Source organism: Ammodytes marinus (assembly GCF_949987685.1).
Source record: "Ammodytes marinus genome assembly, chromosome: 9".
Classification (NCBI taxonomy): Eukaryota; Metazoa; Chordata; class Actinopteri; order Uranoscopiformes; family Ammodytidae; genus Ammodytes; species Ammodytes marinus.
The window spans coordinates 17179905-17202881 of record NC_137213.1 but is presented as its reverse complement, the minus strand read 5'-3'; the positions used below and the strand labels follow the sequence as shown (position 1 = coordinate 17202881).

Here is a 22977-nt window from a genome sequence, read left to right as displayed (position 1 = left end):
TTTAAGCATGCGCGCCATGAAGCTAGCCGAAGGTACACTGCTTTAGCTAATGGCTTTGAACAAGATGGTTCCAGTTGACTTTCCTCACTCCATCATCTGCGTGCTTTCTCATTTCTTTGGTGTATTCGCCGGTTAAACGGCTCGTGGCGTGTCAGACAGCTGCATGCTTCAGGGGAGGCTTCAAAGTAGAACATTTTCCATCTCCTCGGCGTAAAGGAGGGCGGCGTCGGGAGTCGATTCCTGCAAGGCCAAAGCCATTTTTAAAACATTAGCGGCACCGTCTCAAGCCAGGCATGATGTAGATTGTAAGATATGACCAGCTGTCTTTTCCCCGTGGGTCTTTTATGATATACTGTGTCAACTCTTTAGATATATATATAAGAGTTTCTGTTCACCACACACACCATCTTGCACGTGTGTGTACACATGGGTCGTTCGACTTTGTCTTGAAATGAAGGACGTGGGCGCGAAAGATCTTGAAAATGAAGTGTGAGAAATGTTTAGTGTGAGCGGAAGGTATTTGTTTGTTTTCAGAATACATTTTATTTGACCTCAACCTAAAATTGTGCTTGACTCACACACACTGGGATTCTCTCTGTGTCTAATGTACAGAGACTTCAGCTCTGCACTGTCTTGTCTTGGGCTGATGTGTGACACTCTGCTTAAAGGATCAACATCACTTTCTCCTCAGTGCGGCTTTTATTCCAGTCTGTCCCCTTCCTGCATTTCCTCACTCAATAGAGAGAGAGGATTACACAGCGGCATCACTCAAACCATGTCTCTCTGCAGAAATCCATCCATCAACTCTGTCCCTGAGCAATATCTCTGTAATACTCCCCGAGTGGAAAGATCAAATATTTGTTTTTTGCGCAGTGAAATACATTCAAAGGTTCTCAGCCACTTCCACCATCACTGGAAGAGCTTATTTCCCCTTCCCCTCCTAAAGCCAATTATTTGACATCAGATCAAAGGCATTTATTTACCATTTACAGAGGATAAGCTGATGGTAAGCGGGACTCCCCGCAAGCACACAGATAACACACACGGAGTAGGCACACATGTACAGACACGTTTTCCATATTGACACAGTAACACAACTACACTGGAAGAACTACAGTATTTCATGCAACTCCATCATCGGCTGCCTTTACCCCTCTGTCCTCATTCATACCAAGTCTATACATAACATCTCGTTTTTTTGTCTCTTCTCCCACCTTTCTATTAATCTTCACTCCCCCTACAGGTGTGAGTGGACAAGGGGTGGTGACATTTCTTCCCAGCATGCCACTGGCACAGCAACATCACAGGGCCACTGTGCCCACAACAGGCTGGATCCTGCTTTTGGCTCTGTTTCTCGCTCTACAGGTACAATTTGTTCCAACAAAATAGCCCTGTGCATTTTTTATGGAGTACAGCTGCCCAGGGCTTTTTTTTCTCTCCTCTATATTCATTATTTATTTTCAATCTACTATTTTTGGCAGCCATGTTAATCACTTGACTCTGGGCACAAATCCACACTCAAATTTGATCTTGGCCAGTTTTTAGTATCATATAAAAAAAAGTGATGATTTACTGCATGTTTTACCAATATTAAATATTTCTTTCCTGTTCACCTGACATCCTAAATGTGTGTGATGATATGGCTACATACATGAAGACTACATGTGATGTCCCTGGCAAAAAAGTTCCCTCGTAAGAGTTTGGTTGCTGGACTGTAAATACAATTAAGAGCAAGCCAGAGCTGCTAACGTTAGCCTGAACTGTTATTACATGTGGGACCAGCTTAAATAATACATTGAATGTGTAGTAATAAAGCGCAAATTAGAATGACCAAACTGTAAAACTGATAATTGTTTTGTATTTGCTGCATTGATGCACTGATTTGAAAATCCTCTATATACAGTATATTAGTGTCATCTTATTTTGTGTCCCCTCCCGCTCTGTGTTATTTTATTTGTCTTCACTCCATCAATGTGTAAGCAGAAAATATAAAGGACAAAAATAACTGGGAACCCCCTTGACTCCAAGCCACGTGCCATGTCTGTTGTTTCATATTGTATCTCTGTCTCCAGGGTGCGTCTCATACTGCTCCATCAACAGACAACAAGCTGGTTCGTACCAGCAGAGTGAAGAGACAGACCCAAGGGGGAGATCAGCCCCCTTCCAACCAGACTGTGTGGGAGCAACCTGTGGTCTTTAACCACGTCTACAACATCAATGTCCCCTTGGAGTCTCTGTGCTCTGTGGACCTGGATGCCCAGGCACCACCTGACCCAGGTAATGCTGAGGTCTTCTGATCCATCTGGTGTTTGGATTCAAACTCACTGTAGCTGTGTTATGCTGTAGGTGGAGTTAGCCCTTCTGGAGAAGGTTTGTTGCCAATATCAGTGAATATCTCCTCGCAATCTGCTACCTGCCCGTAAAAAAACCCAGAGTCAATACACTGCCTAGGCTCTGTAAACGGGCATGTTGCTAGCTACAGTGGCCCCCCTTTGTTTACATACCCTCCTAGGCTGTGTATTAACACCATCTTTTTTTTAAAAAGCGCACACACTGTACAGACAGGTAGTGGAACATGAGGAGATATTCACTGATTTTGACAACAAGCGTTCTCCAGAATCGCTGACTGCACCTTTTATCTGCTGTCCTTTGGTCCCCTTTTGTTCACATAGAGACATACTCTGTTGTAGTACTACGTTTTTTTAAGACCTTTTCTTTTTGATTCAAAGGTTCTCGTGCTGAGTTGGAGTCCAGACCGCCTATGGAGAGTCCAATGGATTCAACCGGGCCATCGGAGTACATGGAGCAGACAATGGATGCTGAGAGCCAGGTGTGTGTTTGGTTGCACTGATACAGTATTTTTAGGATGACCCAGAGAGTTGAGATGTGTGAGGAGACTTATGTGTTGAGTGATCTCTGCAGACTGTCTAATGTGGCTCACAATTGATTCTAAAGGGCAACATCTGTTTCATCACACAGCGTCAGTTCCACGCGGATATTTATGGCGACATGTTGTTTCACCCAGAATCAATTGAAGTCATCCTTCACACACATACATACACACACACACACACACACACACACACACACACACACACACACACACACACACACACAAATCCAAAACAGCTCACACACTCATATGCTTGTAGACTTTACAGGTGGCTGTGAAAACTCGAAAGAATGAAGCCCGAGGTCATTGTGAATTTGAGTTGGCAAAAATTGGATTATTAAAGTAAGCATTTTTAAAGATGGTAAAAGCTGCATACAGTAATAAAACATCCCTGAAATATGCTTGAACCAACACTATAATTTGATTTCTCAAAACATTTACAAGGCAAGCACAGTGTGGCACTCATACTAAAATGTACATGAAAGTCTAAACCAGGGGTCTCCAACCTTTTTTCAACTGAGAGCTACTTTGAAAAAATTAAAGTGGCCAAGAGCTACTTGTATCAAATCGCTTATATTTATTTACATAGGACACATCAAATGAATTAAGCTTCTGTTTGTACACGTGTGAAATTGCAATACCCAATGCTTATTATAAATCATTTCCCATCAAAGGTCCAGGAAAACATTACTTTACACTTTTTGTGGGCCACATATCACTGAAAATGTACATCAATGTTTATATTACAGTTCTTATTTGTGACACACGCAACAGTGTTTCCCCCAGAAAAGGTCTTAGTCAAGGTGGTCACCGCCCAGGTGTGGAGGAGGCGTGGCGCAAAGCGGCGTGCCAAAAATGTTGGGGGTATTTTGCTCAAAGATGCCAATACGCACTACAGAAATAAACAACTGCTTATTTGAAAAAAACAGACAACTGACCTTACAGTTGTGACCTTTTAAAGTTCCTTTTTGGATGGGGGGCTGTTGTGAGATAATTGTGGACAATAGGCCTACTGTGATGCGATAGCCTATACTTCATTAATGGTTATTATTAGCCTACTTGCTCGATTTCTTTTTAAATACAGAGGTTATTGGTCGTTTTGGAACATGTATAGTATTTCCCAATTTAAAACATAAAAATAAAGCAGCATTGAAAATTCAGAAAATGTATCTTGTATGGCTTCACTAGCATGCTGTTTTACAAATAACTCAATAGTTGAAATAATAAATACAATGTGTTTTCTCCTTAAAATTATTAAATACATTTATCCAAAGGTCACAGACAGTAACAGTGTGGCACTTCTGTAAACTTACTGAAATGTGCCTGGGCTATCACTCTCATGCATTCGTCAAACTTTTCTCTGCGCTGTCTGAGCTGATAGGTTGTGTTGCCACGGTGATGTGGAGTCTAAACTGTTCTAGCTTTACACAGCACTTCTTTCTGTTCAGCTAAATATCCCCATAGAACCGCGCTGCCTTTATTTTCGCCACCAGTCAGTGACGGCTTGCTTCTGCTCGTTTACTCTCCCGCATGCATGCCGTAGTCACGCATGGCCTCATGCAGAGCTGCAGAGCAGTACACACACAGACACAAACACCAGCTGATAGAGAAACCCTTTCATGTGAACATTTATTTACCGCAAATCGCGGCCCTTCGCGAAGTTTTGACCATGGGAAAGAGGTGCATTTTTATTTATTTTTTTACAACACAGTCGGTCAACCTATCAGGCGAGCTACTGAAAACCTGCCCGCGAGCTACCTGTAGCTCGCGATCAACGTGTTGGAGACCCCTGGTCTAAACCATACTCCAAAATGCACTTTATCCCATACTTTGGAAATTCATTGGTCTTATAGCCTATGCTTAATAAACCCTCATAAAAACAATTTTTTTTCTCTTCAGGTAACATTCACTCACCGCATCAACATCCCAAAAGCTGCATGCGGTTGTCAGTTGACGACCACCATCCAGCAGCTGGCCACCAGAGTGGAGATGTTAGAGCAAGAAGTTTCCATGCTCAGAGCTCAGTGTGGCTCTGGATGCTGTGGAGAAGGCTCAGCCATGGGTAAGTGCTTTTTAACATGGAAAACCAAGCCCCTGGATAAAGCTGTATGAGTTTTTTTTTTTTTTTTTTTTAAATAAGCTGTTTTTCCAACCTAATTTGCACAAACAAACTCTGCTATAAACCATTATGCTTTTAAAACATCCAAACAGGCTGTCTTATACGTTGCATAAAATAATGGTACTATTGCTCCAAAACTGGCAGATGAAACCTGTTTATAGCTTGAAGGAAGAGAAGACCAACGTCAACAGAATATTGATAGGTGTGCTACTTTTTCATCCGCTACACAGTCTCGGTTTAAAACATGTGGAGAATTTTTTTTCCACCGTTAAGAAGATGCTGCCTTTCTAATATAAGGGGGCTAGGATGGAGTTTTAAGATATATTTTGGTTAAAGAACCTGCTCCATGGGCCACATCAGCCCATTCAACTATTTCCTGAAAACGCTCCGTCTCTAGAATGTGATTATTTGGAGCAGTCACGTTGTGAATGGGAATTAGGACGAAAGGCTCAGCACAGGAGGAGAGGGGCTCGAAGGAAAATGCACAGAATGAGACAGGTTTCTACTGACTCATCAGGAGTTGAAGAGTCCCCTTATGTTTTTTTCATATTATAATTGCTTGAGAATATCTCTTTTTTTCTTAGGGTTCCCAGTCTTCCAAACACTTCTTATCAAACAGAACTTTGAAACAATCGTATTGATGTTGGGGATTCTCTTTTATGATGTTATTTCTTCATATCCATTAGATTGAGATTCTTATTAGAGCAACAATGAATCCTACACAAAATGTCCAATCCACAGTTTATCAACCTTGAATCAGGTGTCATTTAGTCACAGGATACAGTATATAACGTATATACCGATATATATATATATATTTTTTCCCAGGTCGTGTTGACTTCCTCCCCGGCTGCAGCGGCCATGGCAGCTTCAGCTTTGACCTGTGTGGCTGCATCTGCGAGGAAGGCTGGAGCGGCAAAAACTGCACCGAGTCCCGCTGCCCCGACGACTGCTCGGGCCAGGGCGTGTGCGTGGAAGGGGAGTGCGTGTGCGATCGTGACTTCGGAGGCGACAACTGCTCTGAGCCGCGCTGCCCGTCGGACTGCTCGGGCCGAGGGCTGTGCATCGACGGGGAGTGCGTGTGCGAAGAGTCCTTCACCGGAGAAGACTGCATGGTGGGCAGGTGTCTCAACGACTGCTCCGACCAGGGGCTGTGCACCAACGGGACATGCCAGTGTAGACCAGGCTACGTGGGAGAAGACTGCTCTCTGGTCTACTGCGCCAACAACTGCAGCAAGAAGGGACTCTGCAAGGACGGGTTCTGCGTCTGCCAGGATGGCTTCGCTGGAGACGACTGCAACTCTGGTAGGCGATTACAATGTTATCCTTTGTATCAAAACGTCAAAGTCAGCTTTGTTGTCAATTTCTTCAATATACGTGCCAGACATACAGTTCAATCGAAATAACGTTTCTCTCTGACCCACGATGCAATGAGAACAAAGATGAAATAAGTCATATAAATACATTCTAAATAGGGCAAAAGGTAAGGCAAAACAAAAACAAAAAATAAATAAATTGAAATGTGCAACATGAGGAACATTATTTACATCAGTAGGATGATTTTGCCTCTTGTCAGGTTTGTCTGGCATTTGTGGTTGAATTTACAAAAGTAGAAAAAAAAACTCAAGAGAGTGCAAGAGAGTTCTCTCAACCCTTTTCAGTCGGTGTGACCAGGATCAAATAACTCAGAGCAGAAATCAATTTTAAATAGATTCCAGAAATTCATTCTCTGTGGCCTTCAGACAATTGAAGTCTGAATTTTTGAGCAGAAGCAAGTTTCTTTTAAATTCAGAGCTGCCACGTTAGATGAAGTGCCTTCGTTGCCGAGAGCGATGTATTGTAATGTCGGCCCACATTCCTGTTCATGCCTTTCTGGTGCTGTCGCCGATGTTTGGTCTGGTGCAACCAGTGAATGGATTCTTCAGACGTACACTCCAGTGAAAGTATTTTAAAGAGGAATCTAGATGTCTCTATTTAAAGTGAAGCTTTAAAAGTCAAAAGGAAATTTGCCACTTGATAAATAACACCTTCAAACAGTCTGATAAAGTAAGAAAACATTTGAATGTTTGGATCTTCTTACTTCTTACTGTTGGATAATAATACTCTAATACTTTATTTGTATTGATCCTTTCAAAACAAAGTTACAGAATGCTTTGTTCATCATATTTTCATCAACATGTTTGGAGTGGAACTTTTGATTTCAATTGTTTTTATTAATGAATTGGTTATTTAGTCCATATAATGTCCACAGTTACATATTTATACTATTAGACCAACAGTCAGAAAACTAGCTATATATAAATACATATTTTACAGCAACGTAAAACAGAGAAGGTCAGCAAAAGTTTGGGCTTATTGTATGACATAAAACTGAAACATTTAGCACATTTTAAGGAAGATTAACAAGTTGATTGAGCAGCTAATCGTTTCAGCTCTAAAAACGTTTTATAACAGGAACCTCACACTAAGATAGCCAGCGCAGTAGGTATTAGCATTCATGTGCCATGGAGTGCTGAGAGTTTGCAGACAGATAAAGGCTACGGCAGGGGATCTCAGTTATCAGCTCACCTTTAACAAGAATAAATGAAGTTATTAATTCATCCACCTAGTGTGGTGTTTGAATAGAAATTACCTGTGATGACACATGGCTTGCCTTACTGAGACTGCAGGTGGATAGATCTGATGGGTTGACATAATGCAAATAATTCTCTCTCTCTCTCTCTCTCTCTCTCTCTCTCTCTCTCTCTCTCTCTCTCTCTCTCTCTCTCTCTCTCTAAATCTCTCTCCTATAGAAAAATGGCTGTCAGTCCCATCTTTTTTAGTATATGTGCAGCCCTGAAAAACATTGTATTCGTCAAAATGCAGGTGGCGGGGCGCTGACTTGCTGGACAGACGAAGGTGTAACAACATTAATTTGTCAGGGAGTCACATGGGATACAAAACTGTCGCATTAGCTGCAGCTGAGACACCTATCTGAGTCCTGCATGTATTTGTTCAGGCCCACATCTCCATGGCAAAATACCACAGCGTCCCCCGCCATTTGAAGGCAACTGTCGACAATAGTGAAGGATGAGAAAAGACAGTATAGCGAGCGGTAGAAAGACCTGGATGGCAAATCATATTACCAAGGCGGACCCTCCCATATAATATCTATACCAAGTGAGGGGGGCGGGTTGGAATTGCTCATTTCTTTGCAATTAGAGACTCAAATAGCCATCGCTTGTAGGCGAGAGTTTGCTGAATACAAAACGGCGCTGTTCAATTACCTGCGACCTGTAGGGTGACAGGTTTAAGTGTGTCACGTTATCAAAAGCCGTAGACAGCAGGATGTTTTTTTTTTTTTTTTTTGCTTCAATTATGGTGGCCTATATACTTCCCACAGTGAGAAATAATGGAGGATGTTAAATTTAAATGGGATGTCTCAGGCGTAGGGGTGTGGATACATTGTATCTTCACATGAAAGTATATCCAACCACCATGTCAATGAGTCTGCGATGCTGCAGTGGGAAAGTGGCAGTGACCCTCTCACGTTGTTGACATCCTCTGAATGTGTGGCAGCAGGCAGTCGTGACAACTGACATTTCTCACATACTTATGGATCTCAGTGCTGCTTTAATGCTCCCTTGCCCTCATGCTTGTCGATACGTTATTCTATTGCCAATAGTGAAAAACAGATTGAGAAGCCGACAGCACAAAGTAGCTTTGTTTCAATCAGTTGTACTATTAGTCAAATGTAACTGTCATGTTTGACAGACATGTGACAGTTCACCTCATCCCACTATCACGCTCAAAACTAAACCTGACGCTGACAGCCATGCATACGGGCATAGAACCAACAATATTTCTGTGTGTCATTCATAGTCCACCTCCGCAGTTTGAGGACACAAACTGTTATCGTGTCTGTGAGTGAAATTGTGTTGCAGCTTGTGACAATCAGTCCCTCAATATCCAGAACCATTCTCCCGCACTGAATGGAAATTGAGTCTCTTTTTTCTTCTGGTACGACAATGCATCTTTGACAGTAATATCGGAGCCGAAAGAGACGTGAATGCCAGTCGTATCTCAAAGCCTTGTTTGCTCTTTTCTCTTCTGAACACTTTGGTGCAGAATAAGTAGCCAGAATTTAATTTTTTTTTTGTCTTTTTTTGGAATAACTACAGTTTAAGGTGCTACGAGGAACTTTTAAATATTTCTGAAACAGTCAAATTTTTCCTCTGATGATCATAAATTACATGTTACAGCAAACAAGACCATCAGCACAAAGAATACTATTTTTATATGATTGTTTTCATACAATTCAAAGCCCAATTGATTTTATACAGGTCTCAGACAAAGAGAATATACATGATTAATATGGGGATAGATGAGCATTATACATACAAACAAAGTATCACATTCATACCAAAGAATTGAGTTATTCAAAGGAACAAGTGAAATGCCATTACATAAAGTAGCCGGAAGGTAAGTTTGTGCTCTGATGATGCACTGACCTCAGTTGTCGGCTGGAGTTGTACCTCTTAAGGTTGTAGTTCAGTAGATACGGCTGTGTCTGCCTATGATCGCATACTGATTAGACCTAATGGGACTTAACGACTCCAGGCGAGATTTGTGAATAACCTTCAGCGAGTTGCCCTTTTGAAACCAACCTTGGAAAAGGTAGATGTCTTAAAAATGGTTTCACAATGTGTTTTTTTTAACATAAATTACAGGAAATATAACCGTCCACTTTTGAGTGAGTTTGAATGTGATAGAACAGGTGTATTTTTTTCACATCCCATTATGTTGTGTGTGAAATAATGTGTGTAATGTTAGGCAGTATAGACAGACTAGAAGCACTCATAAGATTTCCCTTTACATGTCTAGTGATTCCGTTTTTGTTGTTGTACCTGGGCAGAGAAGTCAAGAAGTTAAAGCTATTTTTGGAGTTTGCAGGCAACAATTTCACTCGAGTAAACAATATATTTGCATTCAAATGAACTGTTCGTTGATTACCTTTTACAAAGTAACACCAAGGTGAAGATACTGATCTATCTGCTCTATCTCTGCTTTATCTAAAGAGTTGCAGATTTCTTCCTACAACATCAGTGCCTAACTTTTTGAATAATTCCTTAGCGCTCACTTAAGAGTCTTTCGCTTCTCAAAGGGACTTAATGCCTTCTCTTTCATGCAGCTCGTCAGTTCATCCCTCCTGCGTGACCTCATTCAATCACTCTTGTGCTATCCCTTAGATTATTTGCTCATTCGTTTTTTATTTGTTATTTCCCTTCAAAGACGTTGACGATGTTGAGTCAAATTGATGGAATACATCAAGCTGAATGAACGCCGGGGGAGCTGTACCCTCTAGTCCAAGTTCACTGTTTTTCTGAAAAAGAGCAAACTAGCGCACAGCATGCCACCATCTGTCCAGAGCTGAAAACGGCTTACCAGAGTGTCCAAAGGTTTCCCCAAGGAGGACTCAGTGCTGCGCTGTAGAGGCCTGTACCACAGGTTGTAGAGATGATGAGGGGTTGAGAGGTTGTTTATCACACCATCACACTCACTGCTCCTCCACTCCTCTCTCTCTCTCTTCCTTTATATTTCTCTTTCATCCTTTCCTCTCTCATTTGACCGCCTTTGTATGCCAGTCATTTCCTCTCCTTCAGCACGTCTTCTCTTCTACTCTCTATCTCTCTCTCTCTCCTGTCCTCCGTTTGTCTGTGAATCAGTCTCCCACTCGAAAAACTGTTTGTACTTTCTGTCTTGTCTTCCCCTTCCTTTGTGTCCTCCACCCGTGTCTCCCCTCTCTCCGCCCGTATTGTTTTTGGCAGTGAGGGCTGCAAACAACTCTTGTTTACGCCTCCACATTTACATTCTATGCAACCTCTCAGGCTTAAGGCTTGACTATCTCCACTTCAGCCCCAAATGAATGACAGTTCCTCCCTCCTCTCATGTCAACACTGAGGCTTGTGTTGCCAGAAGCGCGGGTTTTCTTTGTACTGGCTTGAATGTGAATTAAAGGAGAAACTGTATGAGGCACCCGGAGCAGAAACTGACCAGAAATGGATGACATCTGATTATTAATTCAAGGCAACCAAAGTTGAATTTTTTTTCCAGAAACTTGGCCTGAGTCCAGTATTTGTAACCCCTGAGATTGTAACAGACAAGTACTGAGTCATTTTTCTATCAGACGATACGTTTGTGCAAAAATATGTTCTAATATGTTAATGATCCACCGAGATCTATCCTCCATCACCATACTGTTTATGAATAATTAGACAATGTTCTACTGCAGTGTCCTATGTTCGAGAGGGAATTTCCACGTAGTTAATCTTTTACTAGAATGAACAGTACAATTCAAAGCTCATTTGAGTTTATACAAGTCTCAAGACAAAGAGAATATATAGTATAGTAGAGTGGAGTTTCAGTTTGAACTATAATAACGTTGATTCATATGTGTTAACCTACTGTACCAGCAAGTTGCAAAGAGTCAGCTTAAGGGGGTCATAATACCATAAAATGATTTTCTCCGCCATGTTTCATGTCAAGCTTAATCACTTCGCTTCCAAATTGACCAATTTAGTGAGATTTTATTTTTTTGTGTTGATGCCACAAATCCTAAACATGTAGCACTCTGCCATCTAACACATTCACATGTCCACAAATCATATTGGTAATAGTTCTCTTGTAAAAGGATTTTTTCATCGTGGGATGACGAAGACACGTATACAGTATGTTCCTTCTATGTAGCTCCGCATTGGGTCAGTTGGCAGAAAAGAAAATATATGAGATACACACCTTTCCTATTTATTAATTATGGGTTTGAAGGCCTGCCTGATATAGGAGATGGCTATATGCAGTCCTGTGACACATGCAATATACTAACAATTCATCCCCCCCCCAAAAAAATTTGAACAACAATTTGATTTGTGTCAACAGTGGCACCGGCAATGAACCTGAAGATCCGCGGCGTGGCTGATCGCACCGTTGACCTGGAGTGGGAGGGTTCAGTTGTGCTGACAGATTTCTTAGTGACCTACACGCCAAGCAGCCCTGGAGGTAAGTACAGGGGTATGATTCTCGCTCCGGGTGCGAGAGGTAATACTATCAATACCCCTAGACTTTCAGAAGCGAGGAACCTGATAATATATGTTTTGTTTGAGTCAAAATGTCTTTAAAGTGTACATAGCTTCTTCATTAAAAAAAACAAAAACTAAAAATGAATCTGTGTATCTTGTTACCTGTCTCTCACCAGGTGTGCAACTAGAGATAAGGCTTCCAGGCAATGTAACAGCCTGCTCTATCTCAGGCCTAGACGCAGGCGTAGAGTACAATATCAACGTGTTCGCTGTCATTAACAACAGCATCAGCGTGCCTGCCAGCATTACTGTTTCCACCTGTAAGTGTTGCCTTCTGGGTTGTGGTTTTTTGTTTGACAAAATGTTCTCATGGGAGACTAAAGGGTGAAGGCATGTTTGGTCCATGGCTAACAGACCCTGTGTTCCAAATCGCATACTCTTTCTTTTTTCTATTCTACATACTACATCTGATCATAAAAATAATCTAGTTAGGATGCAGTAGGACATACTTTTACTAATGTATGTCATCATAACATTGCGCCTTGGTCTTGCCTCTTGCTTTTATGTCCGTTGCATCCCTGTTTGTTTTCATATGGAGGCTCTGTCGATGTGACGTCTCTTTTGGTGCGCACTGGATTGTGGGTCAGAATCGCCCAAATAGCATGCAGTATGTAGTAGACATCCAGGTATTTCTAACCATACTAAATCTGGCCACAAGAATTGGGACATCCTAAAATCTTTTTTCTACCATACTAAATAGTAGATAGCATGTGTATCTGAACGCAGGGAGAGTGTACATGTACAGAGACAGAGAAACACACCAGTTGCTTCCTTGCTAACAGAAGTATGCAAACTCACCTTCGCAATTAATTGCTTATTTTCACCGGCAGACATAATATTGTATCCACTCTGGATGGCTGGCTATGAACAATGTCTTGCCATTAGTTCAGTCTAGGCGGGGAAAATTATCCTCCATTTCACAGATAAGTTAATTTAATTTCACTGATTGCAGAATTTAGAGTAATGAAGTCAATTTGGGGCAATTAAGCTTGATGCAATCATTTTTCAATGCCGATAAGATTTGGTGGGTTATCTTTGTCGAAACGCAATTATGAAATGCAGGATTCGATTATCTGGAAAGATTTACGAAAGACACTGCTGCATGTAAGAAAAAAGTAATTTAAGGTTTTTGCTTAATCAAAGTACAGGCTTTGGATGTATCTTTTGAACCAAGGAACTAATCTGGCAAGTGTTTTATTTATGACCTAAAAGCAGTACTTTAGAAACCAAACACATATCCAAGCTGAAAAAAGTAATTGTCTCTTACAAAGCATGTGTTCATGTTTTTCATCTTTTCTTCTAACAGAAATAACACCTTTTGATTGAATAGCATCATGTAGGATGGATCGCTGTAGAGCAGCTTTCCTTGTGATCGAAAGAAAGACAATCAAGACAAAAGAACAGATAAAGAAATATGAAAGAGACAATCTGTTCTGCATTGGGCACCGTCAGCATGAGCCACTGCAGTGATTTATGAATGTGGCTAAGTGAAAAACAATAATATGTCCCTGGCTACCTCTCCAGATCTCTCCAATCCGGATGGTTTAGTCTTTAAATCCATCACCGAGACGTCCGTGGAGGTCCAGTGGCAGCCGTTCTACTACTCCTTCGATGGATGGGAGATCAGCTTCATCCCAAAGGTAAGACTAAAGCTACAGTGTGTGAAGGCTCACTGCTTACTGTATGTGTTTGCTGTCTGTCCCAGAGTAAGACTGCACTACAGGACACTAAAAGACCAGTTCTCTGTCCTTGTGTGTGAGACAGACCCTGTAATGCATTTCAATCATGAGAGACTTCGTAAACGAAAAGGTTAAGAATGAACAATTCATTTATTGAAATGTGCTGAAGATATTAAAAGAGTCTTTAGCGATTAGACCCCATCGCATAAATGGTGAATATGATAGATTTAACCTAATAGAGGGAACCTCCCATTATGTGCTGATTTAGTTGAAGCAGCAACTAGGCGAAACCATGAATGAAACTAAGGGAGGATCTGCAAATAAAGAACAGATAGTCAGTCTTCCTGTCTTAACTTTAGCCAAGCTTCATCTTTTGAATCAGCACCACATGTTGCCAACTCTCTCTCTCTCTCTTTCTCTCTCTCTCACTCACTCACTCACACACACACACACACACACACACACACACACACACACCCACACACACACACAACATTATTGTTTTGTTTCATTCTGCATATCAAGCAGAACAACTTCATTGTTGATTGTTGTTGTTCTTGATTGAAAAGGATTATTTTCAAATCTCACCAAAGCCCATCTGTAAACGACTTTGACTTTGTGTTCAGAAGCAGGAGTAGAAATAACTGGATGGATTGAGGTTTTCTAAGGGGGTTTAGATGAAGCCCATACCAAATTAGACAATCGGATTGTCTTAAGCTTATTGGCTATTAAGTGGATGATCCATTAAACCCTTTTCCCAGAATAACCCGTTCCTAAAAACCGTAGCGGGGCCAGGTTCAAAGCCACAAAGCGTAAAGCATTTCTCTTTCTACGTATAATTCCCGCTGCAAACTCAGGTACTCTCGGCACTCTAATCTCGTGCCATTACACAGTAATTGGTTTTCTCCTTTAAGGTGTTCTCATGGGGAGAAATCCTTTGGTCCAGCCTGACTCAAAGCCTCATAGTGTGTGTGTGTGTGTTTTCTGCAAGTCCTTTTAAGTATAGAAGCTTTCTGAACCGAAGAAGCAGTGCTGTTGCCTAATTTCATTGGATTGCTTTTAGCCCTTGCTCTTTCTGTCTTTCTATTCCATCTTCAATTTCTCTTTGCCTTCTCTCTTCTTCGTCTTCCACCCCCCCTCCCCTACACACACACACACACATACACACACACACACACACACACACACACACACACACACACACACACACACACACACACACACGCACACACACACACTCACTTCTTTCACTTAATCTCTCGTTTTTTACTTTCCATCCAACACCTCTTGGTCTCCAACCTTTCACTCTCTATCCCCGTAGATACCCTACATCCCTTTCTCTCTTTTCTCCTCCACCTCTCCACCTCTCCCTCTTTCCCTCCATCTCTTTACTGTGTGGCAGTTATTCCCTTCATCATCGCCTGCCTCGCTCCAGCCACAGGGGAAATCATATAATGAGTTGGCAGTCCCGCCCCCCGTTGATTTAATCCAGCAATGGGGGGATTGTGAATTTTGACAATCTCGTAATGGAAGTTAGCATGAAAGCTTTTGGCCAAACAAACACAAAACTCGCTACTCTGTAAAATGGAAAAAAGGGGAGAGCGAGAGAGAAAGAGAGAGAGAGAGAGAGAGAGGGAGGGTGCGCCTCGAGACCAGACGTTAACACTGTTAGAAACAGCCACAGTACTGTATATCCGACATTCCAATGAAATACCATCCTGCCAGTGTTTTGTAGCACATACTGCACCATTTAAAACATTATATTCTGTGTTTTCCGTAATAAATCGATAACACTGTATAGCAATCAGCAAATCCTGCTGCCAGTAGAACTTTACTAGCATAATATTTGTGTTTTTGAATTAATTCCAGTAGTATTAGAGTCATGAACTGCTGTGTTCTCAGTATATATTAATATAATGTAAATGCCTTTTTAAAAAAGGACAGCTGAATCTCTGAAGAAACCATTTGGTTTGTTGGAAAAACAGCTAGGGGGCTTTCTTTTTCTTTAATGGAAATTTGCAAACACAAAAACCCACACCACCACGCATAACGATTAGTGTTTCCCTGCGGTATCTCAGTTATTGCGCTTCAAGTAGAAAAGTCAAGCCAATGGTCAAAACTAAAAGGTCAGGACACATGATGAGACTAGACATATCCTCAATATTCTCTTCACACAAGCATTTGTTCATAGAATGCCTGCATGGACTTGAAATTATACATGCCCGTGGCTATAACCCTGTTCAAATTGCACTCTGTGACTTGCGCCTTCACTCGTGGGAAGATGAGACAATGCCAGGCAGATTCCATAAACAAGTACAAATCAATCTTTCTTGCTCATGTGAGCTTCTGAAGCTGCATCTTAATGGAAAGAAAGTAGGTGGTTAAGTGAGATGAATGTGGGGATATAAGATCATATAATCATATCATCGACAAATTCCCAACACACATTTTCTGACTTACCTTTATTTCTATATCGCAATTTCTTGTTCCCCTCCTGCTGCCGCCCAGGTACAAAGAAAGTGATGTTTGTTCCCCAGTAGATCACAGTATTGTGTATTTAAATTCATTATGAAGGAAAGAAAGAGAAGGTACTGCATGAACAAAATGTTCACACAAAATAGTTTTTTTAGTTTTTTAAATAATACAACAGTTAGCAAATGCTCAAATCCTTGACTGTTTTTCTCATTCTCTGTTTTGGCAATGCACTTATAATAATGCATAACACCCTCCTTATCAGGATTGAAACATGCACAACAGCATTTAAGTTTTACTATTATTTTGACAAAGTAATCGTGAAAAGAAATGGTTGCATTCACTTGTTTTGCAGTAAAGTAATCAAGGTGTTATTCATCACTGCAATACATCTCAAGTGTAAGATAATTACATTGCTGTCTATAAAAAGAAAATAAGGCTGACACTTTTTCTTGTTTGACACGCAAAATCACATGCTGTCTTAAAAATTAATTACCATAATTAGTCAGTCACCAAGACGCATAAATGGGTAATCAAACATTCTAACATTACTGTCGCTTTTGGGTCAATGAAATACAGTAATAAAAATAACCTCATACAACCACAGATAGAATAATGACTGAATGAGAGTTGGATATACTCTTATAAGGATTCATTTATTTTAATTGAGTGTTGCCTCCATTTTACTGTCTTATTATTTAAATTGAACACAAACTGTTTTTGGAACATGTTAGTGCCCGCCCTGGTAATTAAGTTGAGCTGATTAAATGGATAACCTCTCTTAATTACAGGTTTAATTCAAGAAAGTAGCAAGCTGTTATAAGTTATACGTTTTTTAATACAAGCCTTCATAGCACTGGCTTTCGTGTTTTTTTTTTGGAGCAGCACAAGGTGTGACATCTGTCCGTTCGACAGGAAAGTGCATTTGCAACTCTGGCTCTCTGAGAACAGCTGGGAATAGAAGGGACTCCATATGGATGAGTGACAGGCCTTGGGAAATATGGAGAGTGCTGCCTCTGCAGAATATGAGAAATATCACTGTAGCAGTCATGCACATTTTTTTGCCAAGCAGCACGGTTTGGGAATTAAATGTGCCGAACCATTCAAATGTTTACAAATAAATCAACAGAAAATGGAACCTTGTATATCAGAAAATCTACTGCATATGGAGTTTAACAGCTTAAGTGGCTGTTTATGTCTTACTGGTATTATATCTTTCAGATCCCTTATCATCGCCAAGAGAAGCACGTTCAGGCCACACAGCAGCTGAAGTTTACTCAAAATATTCAATGTGCACTGAAGACATTCATTCCAGTGTCTTTTTTCCCCCCAAAGGATAATGATGGTGGGATGACTGCCCAGCTGCCCAGCACCATCATGTCCTTTGTGCAGACTGGTTTGAGACCAGGGGAGGAGTATACTGTTAACCTGGTGGCGCTCCGGGACCAGGGTCGAAGCCAGCCAGTCACTGCTACTGTCACAACAAGTATGTATTAATGCAAATGGTTAAGATAATATATTGCACTCTGATTGAATTAGAATTCTTGAAGAAGTAAAGTTATTATCACACCAACATTGATTATGTTTTCCTACATTAGCCCAGTACAGCACATGAGTTTGAGCAAGCCCATGTAGAGACAATACTAAACTTTTCTTTGTATTATTGTTTTGCCACAATATGATTAATGTTAATGCAGTTTTAACTCTGACTATTGGCCATTTGGTCATGACCATTGAGTGCAACACATACATACTTTGATTTGATTTGAAAACCAAATATACATATAAATACTGTATAATAACAAGAAAGTAAATAAAAGTGAGAAGCTGCTATTAACAATTTCCCTTTTTAAATGAATGTTTCCATGAATTCTTTAGTGAAATCCTAAAAGTTGCATGTTTTGTCCAACCAACAATCCAAGACCCAAAGATGTTCAATTTAACATGGTTACAGAACAGACAAAAAGAGCCAGTCGTCGTATTTGAGAAGCCTGATTAGGAGAGTGCCATTTTCTCTTGTAAGGCTTAAATGATTAAGCGATTATTATAAGTGTCACCACTTTATTCCCGTCAATCAGTCAATTAATTAATTTGTCATACTAAATGTACTAAATGTAGCGTGCTTTTACCTGCCTCACACACGCACGCACACACACACACACACACACACACACACACACACACGCACGCACACACACACACACACACAAGCACTGCCTGATATCTATTCTTCTTTTACCAAATATGTCCCTGATATGTAAACCCCAACCCCCACTTCTCACCCAGCTGATACTACTTGGGCAGCTGTAATGGATCCAATTCAAACCTCGTCCGTACCAATTCAAACTCTGATGTCTGCAGTCAAAACATCATCAATTTCCTGTCAAATCTTCGTTCATTCCGTGGGTTGTAATTAAGTATCGATTAATAATTCATGGCAGTCATTCATTTTTCACGGTGGCCCACTGCAGGAACATCTTATTGGATAAAGAAAAAAATACACATTTGAAGTTCCTCAATTATTCATAACAAAGATTTATTGTTCCTCTGAGACGGAGGTAGCGCATTGAGGAGTCGGAGGAAAACCACAGGGAGAGGACAGTTGATGTCAGAAGTGGGTTTTAGCACATGTCTTCCTCTATAGGAGAAGACCCAAAGGGCCAATTTCAAATACATCGAGGATAAGGGTTGACCTGCAACATATCAAGCCGGAAACCTTGGAATTATTTAGATCTCAATGGCTTAAAGAAGGACTTTCAATGAGAATATTGTCCTGTGGCACTTAATGTGAAATATGTCATTCACATGAGTTCCCCATGGGGGCATTACATAAGAATATTTATGCTGTTGCGGCACAGTATGGTGTTTTCGGGATAAAAAATATAACTTTAGCATTATGTCATGTGCTATTTTGGCTGGATCCTCAACAGTTAATGATGCTTGTCACCTTTTTTAATCTTTAAGCATAACACCTTAAAGTTGCTTGTTTTGTCCAATCAGCAGTCCTAAACCCTAATGTTCAATTAACAATAATTACACAACAAAGAAGAACAGCAAGTCCTCCTATTGGAGATGCTGGGAGAGGCAAAAGTTAGGCATATTTGAAAGTGATTTTTAACAACTGGAATCTCACCGGCAAAGGGGGCCGAAATCACAGCCAAAATAACAGGTGCATTGTCAGGCCGAGCAGCAGGCAAAAGGCTGAGACCTAGACATGCTGACTCCTGGGAATCGCAGACCTCTCATGTCAAACACTCTGAAATGGCTTTCCCTTATCAAGCGCGATGTGTTTTCACCTCTTCACACCTAATAAGTGTTGTTTTCCAGCAGTCAGTGTTGAGAGACTGTCATCGTGGCTCGTGTTTAACATCTTGCACAGATAAAGCCTATTGTCTCAGGGAATGTTAGGCTAGTCTGATGCGTTCTCCATGCTTGGATGTCAGTGAACAGCTTTTTGTTTCTGATAACAAATCCAGATCCACCCTGTAAAGGCTTGAAGTAAAGGGTATTTACCTTGAAAATCTTCCTCTCATTTTAAGTTTTTTTCCATTTTAGTTTCTTGGTAAATACTGACTAAAATGTGTCCAGACAGAAAAGTTGCCATGACCTGTCTGGTCATGTTAGACATCTTGTTAACGTGTTCTTTTTGGCCAAGACTTTATTTTTTATGTTGGCCAAAGTTCTTGTACAGCTGCCTGTGCTGCCTTTTAGTAGACAAATGATATATTCAAATTCCTTAAAGTAGAGCTAAAACATTATCTGATGTATCACTTAGTTGACGGACTAAAAGATAATGCCAAACGTATTTAGTTCCATCTAGCCCCAACATGTACTCAGATGAGGACACACTAATAAAGGGTCACATTGAGATACTGCTTTATTTTTTATCGGGAAACGATGACTTAAGTCATAGGAAACTAAATATCGTTCTATGGCATTTTGGTTGGACAAAATATAAAAAATTATGGTAACACTTTACAATAAGGTACACACAATTGTAGTACCTACTACATAGATATGTGTTACCTACTGATAGGTTTTTTTTGTTGTGTTACCTACTACATAAGGTTTTTTTTTGTGTGCTACCTAACACATAGGTTTTTTTGGTGTGTTACCTACTACATAAGTATTTTTTTCTGTGCTACCTAACACATATGTAGTAGGTAACACAAAAAAAACCTATGTGTTAGGTAGCACAAAAAAAAAACTAGTGTAGCACAAAATAAAACTTATGTAGTAGGTAACACACCAAAAAAAACCTATGTAGTAGGTAACACATATCTATGTTGTAGGTACTAAAATGTTGTGTACCTTATTGTAAATTGTTACCAAAATTATAACAGAACCTTAGGCTTCAGGAAATTGTTTTTGTGAAAGCATTTTTCACAACGTTCTTTCTTTTTATTGACCACATCATTAATTTAGAAAATAATCAGCAGATTTTTGTAGTAGTAGTAAAGGACAATAAGTGTATGTTGCATCCCCGCCAAGGAGTCAATGATCCAAACTGTCAAGGGTTGGTATCTTACCAAACAACAGGTGCAATGTTGACAGGGACACCACACTCTATAGTGACTGCTTTGTTCACAAAAAAAGCAACAGGACAAATTCAATAGTTATGCTTTTTCTTTCTTTCTGTGTTTTACAGTGATTGATGGCCCCACTCAGCTGGTCGTGAGGGATGTGTCAGACACCGTAGCGTTTGTGGAGTGGACGCCGCCCAAGGCAAAGATTGATCAGATCGTGTTGCGTTACGGCCTGGTGGGAGGAGAGGGTCCACGCACCACCTTCCGCCTTCAGCCCACACTCAGCCAGTACTCCCTGCAGGTGAGTGGCAGGGCCCGGGTGCAATTTCTTATGTTGTGTACTAGAGCTGCAACGATTAATCGACGAATCGATTATTAATCGATTATTAAAATAATTGCCAACTATTTTGATAATCAATTAATCGTTTTGAGTAATTTTTTAATAAAAAAATTCCAAATTCTCTGATTTCAGCTTCTCAATTGTGAATATTTTCTGGTTTCTTTAATCCTATTATGACAGTAAACTGAAATATCTGTGTGTTTTGGACATAACAATACATTTGAGGATGTCAACATGGGCTTTGGAAAATGTATCAAAATTTTTCACCATTTTCTGACATTTTACGGACCCAAACATTAATCAATTAATAATCGATTAATCGAGAAAATAATCGACAGATTAATCGATTATCTAAATGATCGTTAGTTGCAGCCCTATTCTGTACAGTGAATGATCTGAATGAACAGACACATTATGTGGACTCACCTGCCATGTGGGGACAGGAAAGCCACTCCTCACAACTCAAACCGTTCATCTTTGGGTGGAGAGTTGTCTTTGTTGGGGCTTTGACATTGTGTGTGTGTGTGTGTGTGTGTGTATACACTTGTCATGCTTGTTGATCTGATTTCAGAGTCTGCCTGCCTTCTGTGTTTTGGAGATAAAAACTAAAACAAACGAGAAAATCCATGCAAAGAGATTAAACGGACTAAAACTGTCCACTTTTTCTGTGTTTTTTTTTCTTCCACAGGTTTTGCGTCCTGGTTCGAGCTACGAGGTGTCTGTGAGCGGTGTACGGAAAGGGAACGAGAGCGGATCTATTTCCACCGAATTTACTACCGGTGAGGTCTGACAGCAAGCAGATGTGGAGATAGTGGAGTGTGTGTGTGATCCTGTGCCTGCCTCTGGGGATAGCACATTCGATGACATATGGCCTGAACCATATTGTTTATGTATACTGGATGTGTTAGTCAGCATCTGTTTATAGTCATTTATTTTTCTCCTACACCACCACATTGTTTGTGGGAACATCACATTTTGGTGCAAACAACAATGATATAATACCAGAATTTCTAATCCAAGGTTTTTTTTTATTTGAATTTGTTGATTCTGCAGAAAGTTAAGCTAAGGATATGTAAATGATTACCTCTGATGTTGTGTAGTAAATAATGTCATCTTACACGTAGATCAACTATTGTAATTCACAGTTGAACACTGCAGCTGTATTTGTGTGTGATGATGTTTAAAGGGCTGATGATTGCTTGTTCACAATCTGTGCGACTTGGTCTCAGTGTCCCCAACCTTGTCAGCTTTATCGTTCTTCTCAGAGATGGATGCCCCCACCAACCTGCGGCTCGTGTCCAAGACCTCCACCACCCTGGAGCTCGAATGGGACAACAGTGAAGCTGAGGTAATCGACATTTATAGTTCATTTGAATGATTTGTCCGTCAGCCATTTTGACTGATCAAATTGGGTTGTTGAGTAAGCATATTTGAACAACCTGACATAGTTTGGTCCCTTTAAATTTCAGCTTTGTATTTTCTTTCAATACGTAGTTTAGAATGTGATGCAGTTTACTGTTTTGATCTTTGACTCTGAGACATGATAAAAGGTGTTTCTAGTAATAAGAAGCCATCAGAGTCCCTTAGTGAATTTTGTAAAGTAGTGTTGTAGTAGCTACAACAATGTTAATGAATCCGTAATTATAATGATTCAACAATATATTTTGGATTATATAGAAGATGCTATACTCTAGCATATAGTTTGATGCTTTGACTTAAATATACATACTATTATTTCTGGGCTTTAACTTCCAATGGGGGTAATATTATTGTCAGATATGAAGGAGGTTATTTTACTTGAATAAACATTACTCCATTGTTATCCTCTGGATT

At 40.4% G+C, this 22977-nt stretch overlaps 1 protein-coding gene across 1 annotated transcript in view; it reads left to right on the top strand.

The window, feature by feature from the left end:
- Positions 1–1281: 1281 nt before the first annotated feature.
- The window catches only part of tnr (tenascin R (restrictin, janusin)), a gene marked incomplete at both ends in the record, with an annotated part of 69158 nt that continues 47462 nt past the window's right edge, over positions 1282–22977 (top strand). The window contains 12 exons of the mRNA XM_080034205.1: positions 1282–1365; positions 2073–2277; positions 2730–2830; positions 4793–4955; positions 5841–6317; positions 11928–12047; positions 12244–12387; positions 13652–13767; positions 17614–17764; positions 20927–21105; positions 21833–21923; positions 22410–22492. Of these exons, the coding sequence (XP_079890331.1) occupies positions 1282–1365; positions 2073–2277; positions 2730–2830; positions 4793–4955; positions 5841–6317; positions 11928–12047; positions 12244–12387; positions 13652–13767; positions 17614–17764; positions 20927–21105; positions 21833–21923; positions 22410–22492 (1914 nt within the window). The remainder of the gene's footprint in view (positions 1366–2072; positions 2278–2729; positions 2831–4792; positions 4956–5840; positions 6318–11927; positions 12048–12243; positions 12388–13651; positions 13768–17613; positions 17765–20926; positions 21106–21832; positions 21924–22409; positions 22493–22977) is intronic.